The sequence below is a fragment of the Phyllobates terribilis genome, unplaced genomic scaffold, assembly GCF_046119375.1.
Source record: "Phyllobates terribilis strain yellow unplaced genomic scaffold, ASM4611937v1 Scaffold_4__5_contigs__length_816908805, whole genome shotgun sequence".
In the NCBI taxonomy this organism is placed as follows: domain Eukaryota; kingdom Metazoa; phylum Chordata; class Amphibia; order Anura; family Dendrobatidae; genus Phyllobates; species Phyllobates terribilis.
The window spans coordinates 759,939,931-759,950,817 of NW_027362764.1; the positions used below are offsets into that span (position 1 = coordinate 759,939,931).

Consider the following 10,887-nt stretch of genomic DNA (forward strand, 5'->3'; position numbering starts at 1 on the left):
TGTGAACCTATTAGGAGCAGATCTACTAGCAAAACTTCAGGCCAATATTCGATTTCATGATGATGGCACTATGCATCTAATTACTCCACTATCACAAGAAGACTCAGTTGAAGTGTATGGCCTCTTCACCTACAAGACACCCCTGTTGACCCAGTGGATGCTACACTGCTGGCATAAATCCAGAACATCCTATGGGCACAAGGCCCAGAAGACATTGGAAGGCTCCATATCCAACCTGTGGAAGTGAAACTGAATCTAGGAGCTCTGTTGCAAAGGAAACCACAGTATCCAGTCCCCATTCCACAATCTACTGCTATTGCTCGACCACTCAAGATCTACCTCAAGAATGGAACCATCGTCCCTATCAAGTCACCATGCAACACCCCATTGTTTCCAGTAAAGATGAAGGCACCAAAGGGTCAGCCTACCAAGTACCGCATGGTACAGGACCTACGTGCAGTCAATGAAGCAACAGTACTGGACACTCCAATTGTGCCAAACCCACATACTCTTCTATCATCTATTCCATCTTCTTCCTCATGGTTTACAGTGGTTTACAGTGATTGACTTGGCTAATGCCTTCCTCAGTGTTCCACTACACCCTGACAGCCAATACCTGTTTGCCTTCACACATGAGGGACAGCAATACACATGGACTGTGATGCCTCAAGGAGTCCAGAACAGCTCTTCTATGTTCAGTCAAACCATGACTACTGTCCTGGAGCCCTGGAAGATGAGGCACCCTAATGTCACGCTCCTGCAGTATGCTCATGACCTTCTCCTAAGCTCAGATTCCAAGGAAGAAGCTCAAGAAGATTCAATCTCACTACTCCAGTTCCTGGCACACAATGGCTGCAAAGCATCCAGAAGTAAGCTGCAATTCTGCCAAGACAAAGTTGTGTTCCTGGAACATTGAATCTCACATCAGATAAAGCATCTCACTGATGACATGAAGAATCCATTAAGAACATGTCCCTGCCAGCAACTCCAACACAACTTCAGTTTGATCCTAGATGCCTCTGTACACATGCAGCCCCTGTATTACTGTCTCAAGAATATTCCCTTCAGTCTGACCAAAGAAGCCATTGATGGATTCTATGCACTGAAGAATACAATCATGTCTTCCACAGCTCTAGGACTACCTGACTGCCAGAAACTATTCCGCCTGTTTGTAATGAAGAAAGAAGGACATGCTACTGGAGTCCTGACACAAATTCATGGAGGAAGGCAACGTCCACTGGATACTACTCTGCCAGACTAAATTCAGTTTGTAAAAAAAAGGAGAGAACAGGGCGCAATGGGTGACTCAGTAATGCAATTTGTAGAGGGGTGTCGGAATGGCTACTAACCTTATGGAGTTGTGCACCTCTGCACAACCCCAGTGTAAAGCTCCACAAGCTCTGCTCTGTTGGTGGCTGTCATCTGCTTTCAGCGGTGTTCACAGATCCTGATCTCACGGTGGTGGGTCACGTGATCAGGTTAGTTGCGCATACCGCCGAGATGGACGCCCAGCTTCACCAGCACTCACGGCAGTGTTTCAGAGGCATTAGGGCAGCGCAGCTTGGAAACCAGGGTAGTAACTCTTAGTTAACTTCATCCCACAGGTGGTTGAACAAGTAAATAAAGGCAGCTCTACCGCACCCCAGCAGGGGGAGAAAGACAATCAGTGAATGTGAATAGCGGTATCAGAGCGCCAATAACAGGGCAAAAATTAATTAAAATGACTGATTTATTAATACACACAACGCGTTTCGGTGGACAAAGCCACCTTCAGGTGAAGGTGGCTTTGTCCACCGAAACGCGTTGTGTATATTAATAAATCAGTCATTTTAATTAATTTTTGTCCTGTTATTGGCGCTCTGATACCGCTATTCACATTCACTGATAGACTAAATTCAGTTGACCTTGGAGCACCAACCTGCATGAGAACTGTGTTTGCAACTCACCTGTTGCTGGACAAGACTTCTAACATCATTCTGGGACAAAAACTGAAGATAATGGCACCTCATGACATCACTGCCATTCTGGCCCAGACACAGCCAAAGCACCTATCTGCTGCCCGTCATCTACGCCTACAGTGCTCACTTCTGCTCCCAGACAACATTGCCATCTCCAGATGTGATGTCCTTAACCAGCTACCCTCCTACCTCTGCCAAGGGGGAGGACGATCCCACCTCTGACATTCTGATGGAAGAGGTAGTCGACTTTTAAATGGCTCAGCATGATTGCCTCGCCCTCATGAAACAAGAAACCTCCGGATTTGACACCGTCACAGATGTGCCTCTGGAAGACCCTGACCTGACTCTCTTTCTGGATGGATCAAGATTTGCAAACCAAGAAGGCCGTTTTCACACAGGTATGGCAGTAGTCACAGAAGACACCGTGCTGCTAGCACAACTACTGCCTGCATGCCTGCCTGTCTGCACAGAACTACTTGCCTTAACGGAAGCTTGTAAGATGGCTACCCAGAGGAAAGCGAGCATCTACACCAATAGCCGTTATGCTTGGGGTATGTCACAAGACTATGGACCAATCTAGAGGGCAAGAGATTTCATCACGGCTAATGGAACCTCAGTAAGACACCATAAAGCCATAAAAGAACTGATGGAGTCCCTGTTGATGCCAGAAAGAGTTGCAGTGATAAAGGTTAAGACACACACTGGAGGAACCTCAAAGGAAGCAGTGGGCAACAGTTTGGCAGACAAGGCAGCAAAAGAAGCAGCAATACTACTACTTGGTACAGAAACATCTCACATATGCTCCTTGATGGACCCTGATACAGAGAAAATATGCTTTTGTCCCTACAGAAACAAGCTTCCAAAGAAAAGGACAAATGGATCAAGGCTGGAGACAGACAAGATGAAAAACATTAATACAGACTGTTACAAAATGGAATTGCATATTGCTAAAGGGAAAACTATGCCTTCCAAGGGTCCTGTACCCAATAATAGCCAGATGTGCTCATGGCACCACCCGCCAATCAAAAATGAAGATGCACAACCTTGAGAGACAGTACTACTACATACGAGGCTTTTCAACAACAGCTGCAACCCAGGAAGGACAGTAAAGACCCCTCAGAAGTGCACACCAAAACCCTTATACCCTTTCCAGGGCATACAGATAGATCACATACAAATGCCACACTCAGGGAATTTGAGTATGCCTTACTAGTATTCGACATCTTCGATCGGCCACAACCACAGATGAAAAATCAACTACGCTCTGAAATAGTTTGCAGATATGGACTTCCAGAGACTATAGAAAGTGATCAAGGGTCTGCATTCACAGCCAAGCTGACAAAATAAACATGTAAGGCCTAAGGACAGAGTTAACCCTACACACTCAAAACCACAGAAGAAACAGGGAAGCCATAGCATGAGAATCTTCCCCTTTGGGTTCTTTAGTGTCAGACACACACCAGCAGACCCAACCAAACTCAACCCCTATGAAATCCTATTTGGAAATGCTCCCAGTTTAGGATTATATTTTCTCACAATACAGTAGTTGTCCATGCAATAGGACACACAGACTAAGTTTGTTGTTAAATTAACTAAACATGTGACTAAAATATGTTCTCGAGTTTTCTCCTCCATCCCAGATTCCCAAGACCTAGAAGAGACCCATGAGATCCAATTCAGGGACTGGTTCCTCATCAAAAAGTTCAAGATGTGGATCCTTGAGCCTAGAGATGACAGCCCGTTCCATGTCCTGTTCACTAACGCAGCAGTCAAAGTTGAAGACAAGCTCACATGAATACACATTTCCCACTTCCAGATGACACAAACTATGGACAACACCATGATGGGGATGCCTGCAGATTTTGGAGAACCAAATGATGAAATCTACCCGGAGCCCCTGAAAAGACTGTGATCCCAACTTACCCTAAAAAACAAGGATACTTACCCAGCCTTCCAATTTGGAACACCTTAGTAAGGGACAGGATCTCACCTTCTGCAAACTTAAGTCCGTTAGGAGGGGGTCCATCTACAGGGGATGGGCCGTCTCGTATATACGGTGAAGATTAGATTAGTGTGAGCTTCATTGCTTAAATTGGTCCAATTAGTTAGGTGCACTGGGACAGATAGATTCTACAGAAAATTAGGGCAAGATAGGATTACATTTTTATGTCTCCAAAGGGGGGACTGTTAAGGATATAAATATATGTATATTTATGGAAGTTATATGAATATATAACTTCCTACTTATACATGTATTAAGAATTGCAGACAATACAAAATGGCCTCCCGTCTGTCGTGTCATCCTGTACTAGTCTCTAGATCCTGATGAAATACTGGACAAAGGTTGACATGCTACATGACAATTACGAAATGGAAAATTTATACTTCTGTTTCTACTAACAAATTAATCTGATAATACTGACTTTGCTAAGAAATTATATTGCTTTAGAGGAAATAACTAGTGTTGAGCGAGTATGTTCTGTCCGAGTATGCTCGGGCCGAGCTCTGAGTATTTACAGCTGCTCGGTGTTATGTTTGAATCACTCCCGTGTGCATGATTTGCAACTGTTTGACAGATTTAATACATGTGAGGAATGTGTAAGAAATAGACATTCCTCACATGTATTGAAGCTGTCAAACAGTCACAAATCATGCACATGGGAGTGATTCAAACATAACACGGAGCAGCTGTAACTACTCGGTGCTCGCCCGAGCATACTCGGCGAAAGGGTTAAAAGAACATACTCGCTCATCACTAGTAATAACAGAATTATAAAGTTAACTGACCATATTGATTGAACTTTGGACTTGACGTGGAAGGTGGAGGTCAGTTCGACCTCAGGCATGATTCATGAATGTAATGAAATAATATGGGATGTGGATAATGGATGTCAGCAATAATTATGAGATAAGCCGATAATGCAATGTTAGGAAACTCCCTGATTTTTCCCATAAAAATGTTATGATTCTGGTCAATAAACTAGAACTCTTTTTTGACACTACTCAGTGCTCATCTTTGACTTCTCTGGCTGTATATATCCAATATACAATTTGGCAGCAGACAATTAAGAGGAGAACATGCCTTTCATGTGGCCCAACAGTGATCGGATTGCAGATATCAAGGTATCATTTTTATTCAGCTTTCTATGACCTACATGTCCATAAAGACGGCTTAGTAGGGTTGATATCACTAGCAGATTCCCTTTAACTCCTTGCCGTAATCCGCCATACATGTATTGCACAGCAGGATGTGCATTCCCACAAACCGCTGTACATGTACGGTGCGAACTTTGCACCGGCTCGCAAGCAGAGCCGGCGAAATCATCAGCAGGTGTCAGCTGTATATCATAGCTGACACTCTGCAGTAAGGCCCATGATCAGTGCTTGCTCCGATCGCGGGCATTTAACCCATCGGATGCCGCTATCAATAGCGACAGTGGCATTGATCTGCTTATAGAGGGAGAGGGCTTCCTTCCTCTCTGTTCCGATCAACACAATCCAATTACAGTTGCATCATGCCGATGGTCTCCATGGTGAACCCAGGCTGAAACATGGCCCCAGGGTCACACAGGTACGGTGGCCTGTAAGGTCCTGTCTTGTGCCTCCTGCCTGTATGTGATGTAAAGATCTAATACCCTGCAATGTTAAAGCAGTGCAGAGCATTAGATCAGCAATTACACCAGGGCAAGTTGATGTTGCATGTTAGAGCTAAGTGAAAAAAAAAAAAAAAAGGGAAAATAAAGTTTCCAAAAATGTGAAATGATAGAAGTGAAAGTACGAAAAAAATGGAAAAATGTTTTGCAAGTAAAAACGCTGTTTTTCTGTAAATACAAAATTAATTTTCTCCTACTACCCTTGTGAAGATGAAAAGTGCGGGGCTAAGGAGAGCATATTAGTGGGAAAAATAAAATTTTTCATTTTCACAGTTCAACGTTATAAAATTCTATGAAGGACTTGTGGGTTCACGGTACTCGCCATACATCTAGATAAATTCCTTGAGAGGTGTAGTTTCCAAAATGGGGTCACTTGTGGGGGGTTTCCACTGTTTATACACATCAGGGGCTCTCCAAATGCAACATGGCATCCTCTATCTATTTCAGCCAATTTTGGGCTCCAAAAGTCAAATGGTGCTCTTTCCCTTCCGAGCCCTGCCGTGTGCCCAAACAGTAGTTTCCCACCACATATGGGAAATTGTTACACTCAGGAGAAATTGCACAGCAAATTTTAGGGTTCATCTCCTGTTACCCTTGTGAAAATGAAAAATTTGGGGCTAAAACATTTTTGTGGGAAAAATCGAATTTTGAATTTTCACGGCTCAACGCTATAAAATTCTGTGAAACACTTGTGGGTTGAAGGTGCTCACCATGCATCTAGATAAATTCAATGAGGGGTGTAGTTTCCAAAATTGGGTCACTTGTTGCAGGTTTCTACTGTTAAGGCACATCAGGGGCTCTGCAAGTGCGACATGGCGTCAGCTATCTATTCCAGCCAATTTTGCTCTTCAAAAGTCAAATGGTGCTCCTTCCCTTCTGAGCCCTGCCGTACAACCAGACAGTAGTTTTCCCCCACATATGGGGTATTGGCGTACTCAGGATAAACTGCACAACATATTTTGGAGTCAATTTTCTCCTGTTACCCTTGTAAAAATGAAAAATTTGGGGCTAAAACAACATTTTTGTGGAAAAAAAAATGTAATTTTCATTTATTTTCTTTCACGTTGCTTTAATTCCTGTGAAGCACCTAAATGGTTAATAAACTTCTTGAATGTGATTTTGAGTACTTTGAGGGGTGCAGTTTTTAAAATGGTGTCACTTTTTGGTATTTTCTGTTACATAGGCCTCTCACAGTCACTTCAAATGTGATGTCATCCCTAAAAAAAATTGGTTTTGTAAATGTTGTTGGAAAAATGAAAAATTGATGATAAACTTTTAAACTTCTGGTTTAAGGACAAAAAAATTCTAATTTTGAATTTTTTTTGTCAAGTTTTTAATATTTTCATAAATAAACGCAAATAATATGGACCTAAATTTACCACTAATATGAAGCACAATGTTAGTACTGGGATGGGTTTAAGCGTTTCAGAGTTATTAAATCATTAAGTGACACTGGTCAGAATTGAAAAAATGGCCTTGTCAGGAAGGTGAAAACAAGCTTGGTGGTAAGGGCTTAATGAATCTGGCGCATCTGATGATCGGCATGCACCTCTGTGCGTCACGCCAGAATTCTTGAAGTTAGATTTCTGGCTTAAAAAGCACCACAACCCGTCATGAATTAGACCAGCTATGATGTCACGCCACCATCCTGTTCCAGTTCTACCCATGTTGGTGGAAGTTGTGGAAAAAATTTTTTGGAAAGTGATTTACTCCAGTGTTCTGACAAAATTGCTTTGATTAATCGGGGCCAAAGAGCCAAATGCTCTTGATACTGGCCGACAAGAGTGCCAGAAAATCCTGCAATAGGTCCAAGTTCTGAAACAGTAACAAGCCCCACAATGACAAGGTCCCCAAGCTCTAGCTCACCTCTTTGGAGGTGGCTTTGGAACAATAAGGCTAAGTTCATACAAAGTTCTTAGAAAAATAAAAAAGCATATGAAGCTGAAACTGCTACATGAAAGCTCCTTATTTTGGAGAGCTTTTGGAGAAGGTTTTCTTTCCCTGTATGAGCTTTGAGCTTTGGAAGAGTTTTTTGTTTGTCCTGAACCATTTTTTTTGTAGCCTTTTGATTTGACAATACTTAATTTGGAGCAAATTCCATCAGGATCTGCTTAAAAAAAATTACAGTATTTGCACTTTTTTTTTTCCCAACCAAACATTTTTCATAACCTATTTTAGGAAAAATAAAATAAGGCTCAAAAATTGCTGGTAGATTTCCAATAATAATGATGGAAGAGTTTTCTAAGTATTTTTGAGGAGCATTTGAAAGCGGATCTGCTTAAAAAAGAATCCTCAAAAACGCTGTAAAAAAAATCCTCAAAAACTCAGTGTGAACTGAGCCCAACTTTCCACTTTGGTCTATTTATAAAAAAAAACTATTAAATCTTTTTCTGTGATAACAACAAACATTACAGTGTTCTGTGTATATGATTGGTGAACCTGAGAATCATCTCATCCTTTGTTGGTCCAACAAAACCCTAATCTGACACTGACCATCATGGAGTATTAGGTTAGGAGGGGGGGGGGGGTCAAAATATGAGCTTTTCTACAAAATGTCAAATCAGACTATTAGAAACTGATTGTATGGTAAGACCCTTTCTAAAGACTACAGATAACTAAAGAAATGCAGTAATGTACATGTATACAAAGCTGCCACAGTCTAGATACAATTTATGTCACAAATCCGTCTTCTCAGATTCTACATTCTAAAGAAAACAATGGACTCTTTTCATTAGTATCACTCAGTGAGGTCCCACACCGGTAGAATGCAATACAGGACAAAGATAGCAAAGGTCTACAAAACTCTCTCTGCATCCCGGAGTCCACTAATCCCCACGCATATATTTGCTTGTTTTGTATTTTTAACACATAGAGTTTTGTTTTTTTTTTCGAAAATATATTTTTAAAAGATTTTTTTTAAATTTGTTAAAATATTTATATCCATGTATTCCAATAGCGAATTGACAAACAGAATCATGGAATTGTATACAGTATGGAAATATATGTAAAAAAAAATCATGGCATTGTATACAGTATGGCAAATTTATGTAAAAAAAATCATGGAATTGTATAGAGAATGGAAAAAATATGTAAAAAATCATGGAATTGTATACAGTATGGAAAATATATGTAAAAAAATCTATATTAAAATAAAAAATATTTAAATCTAATTATTACTACAAAAAAATATATAAAAAAGAAAAATTGTAACTTACCAATCAGTAAAATCATCAACAAACTCATCAGATGTATAATAATCATTGTACAATTCTGCCTGACAAACAAAACATTATTGTGTCACTTAGACGGTGGATATGAAATAATATATATTCTATGTTTACTTCAAAGTTAAGTAGGAAGATACATATACATATATATATATATATATGTGTATATAGATATAAATATATATCTATATACACACATATATATATGCATATATTACTATTTTAAATACATATTTCTGCACTATTTACTACAATCTCCATCTATTATATATTATATATTGGAAATTAAAAAAAAGTTAAACAAACTTTTTTTAATTAAAAATTGTCAAGGGAATTTCATAAATAGTTATTATGAAACACACACACACACACACATATATATATTATATATATATATATATATGGTTTTATATTTTATACTTATATATATATATATATATGTATGTATGTGTGATAACAATTTATTAAATTCTCTTAACAATTTCTAATTAAGAAAAGTTTATGTTTAACATTTTTTTAATTTGTAAAAATATAATGTATAATAGATGGAGATTGTAGTAAAAAAATGCAGAAAAATGTTTTTAAAATAGTATTAATAACAATTAAAGGAGCAAAATGAAATGAAATGTAAAGTTTGCTCTTATTTTCAAACCACGTTTCGCTTGATTTGTAATTCTAGAATTAACCATCAAATGCGGTTTTCTTTCATTTAAATGTTTGGCAATAGTTTGCAATCTTAGAAAAAATATGCTGTATATTTTATTTTTTTTTATTTTGGAGGAAAATATATAAATTGGTATAAAATGCAAATGTATGCAGACCAAATTGTACTGAAAGTGAGTTTAAAAAATATATATTCTTCTTTAAAAAAAAAAAATCATGAAATCTATTTATTTATTTTTTTAATGAAATATATCAGCCCTGTTTTATTTCTAAAAAATGCTATGTTTTAAATATTCATGTATTTAATCAAATCTATGTAATAAAAAAAATATTTGCAGACTGGAAAAATAAACTGAGCAAATTATAAAAGAGAAGGAATTTAGGCACAAACAAAAATTTGTAAAATTACAAAAGAACAAGTCGTATTCTACAATATTTCACTTGTTGGATTTTATAGGCCTGCAATTAGAGTTTTGGGAATAAAAAAAGCTCAGCAATTTTTATATAAATGAGTAAATGTTTTAAATCTTACCTTCTGAATATTACTCGACAGCCTTAAGGTAGAGGGCAAATGTCTTTTAAAAGCAACGGACGTAGTAACTTATATCAACTTTGATGTGTTTCAGACCCATGTGATCTACTCTTTTAAGTCAGTTCAAGATTAATAAAGTAATCCTACCTAAAGGTCAATATGCTCTTAATAATATATCAGAAGCATCCATATTAAAGGACGTTATTGTGAACCCCCCATTCATTGCTTGGCTGCTTGACTTGCTGCTTAGCTACTAATTAAGTAACAATTGTACTATTGTTCCTTTACTGCTACTCAGGGTCCAGGTAAATGATGTATAACCAGAACAGAAAGGTTAATGATATGATGAAGTAACTTCTTATGATGAGAGATCTGCCTGACCTCCATGTTATACCTGACACACCGAGATGCATTACATATTTAAAGCTCTTTTCAAAGCCATACAGTTATTCTGGTTGCAAATCCATAGATGATGTTAATGACTGCGCTGCATAAATGTTTTTTAGAATATGTCTTCAAATAACTACCAAAATACTGCCCCCTTTGTACAAGAATACAACTATTATAATACTGCCCCTATGTACAAGAATATAATTACTATAATACTGCCCCTATGTACAAGAATATAACTACTATAATACTGCCCCTATGTACAAGAGTATAACTACTATAATATTGCTCCTATGTACAAGAATGTAACTACTATAATACTGCCCCTATGTACAAGAATATAACTACTATAATACTGCTGCTATGTACAAGAATATAACTACTATAATACTGCTCGTACGTACAAGAATATAACTACTATAATACTGCTCCTATGTACAAGAATATAACTACTATAATACTGC

General features: G+C 38.3%; 1 protein-coding gene across 2 annotated transcripts in view; it reads right to left on the minus strand.

The window, feature by feature from the left end:
- Positions 1-10,125, minus strand: part of OC90 (otoconin 90) — a 265,718-nt gene extending 255,593 nt beyond the window's left edge. Inside the window, exons 1-2 of one of the 2 annotated variants that reach the window (XM_073679899.1) lie at positions 10,034-10,125; positions 8,827-8,885 (exon numbers count right to left, since the gene is read on the minus strand). In XM_073679899.1, the coding sequence (XP_073536000.1) occupies positions 8,827-8,872 (46 nt within the window). In that variant the 5' untranslated portion in view covers positions 8,873-8,885; positions 10,034-10,125. The remainder of the gene's footprint in view (positions 1-8,826; positions 8,886-10,033) is intronic. The other variant, XM_073679900.1, reaches the window with a different exon arrangement.
- Positions 10,126-10,887: the final 762 nt, after the last annotated feature.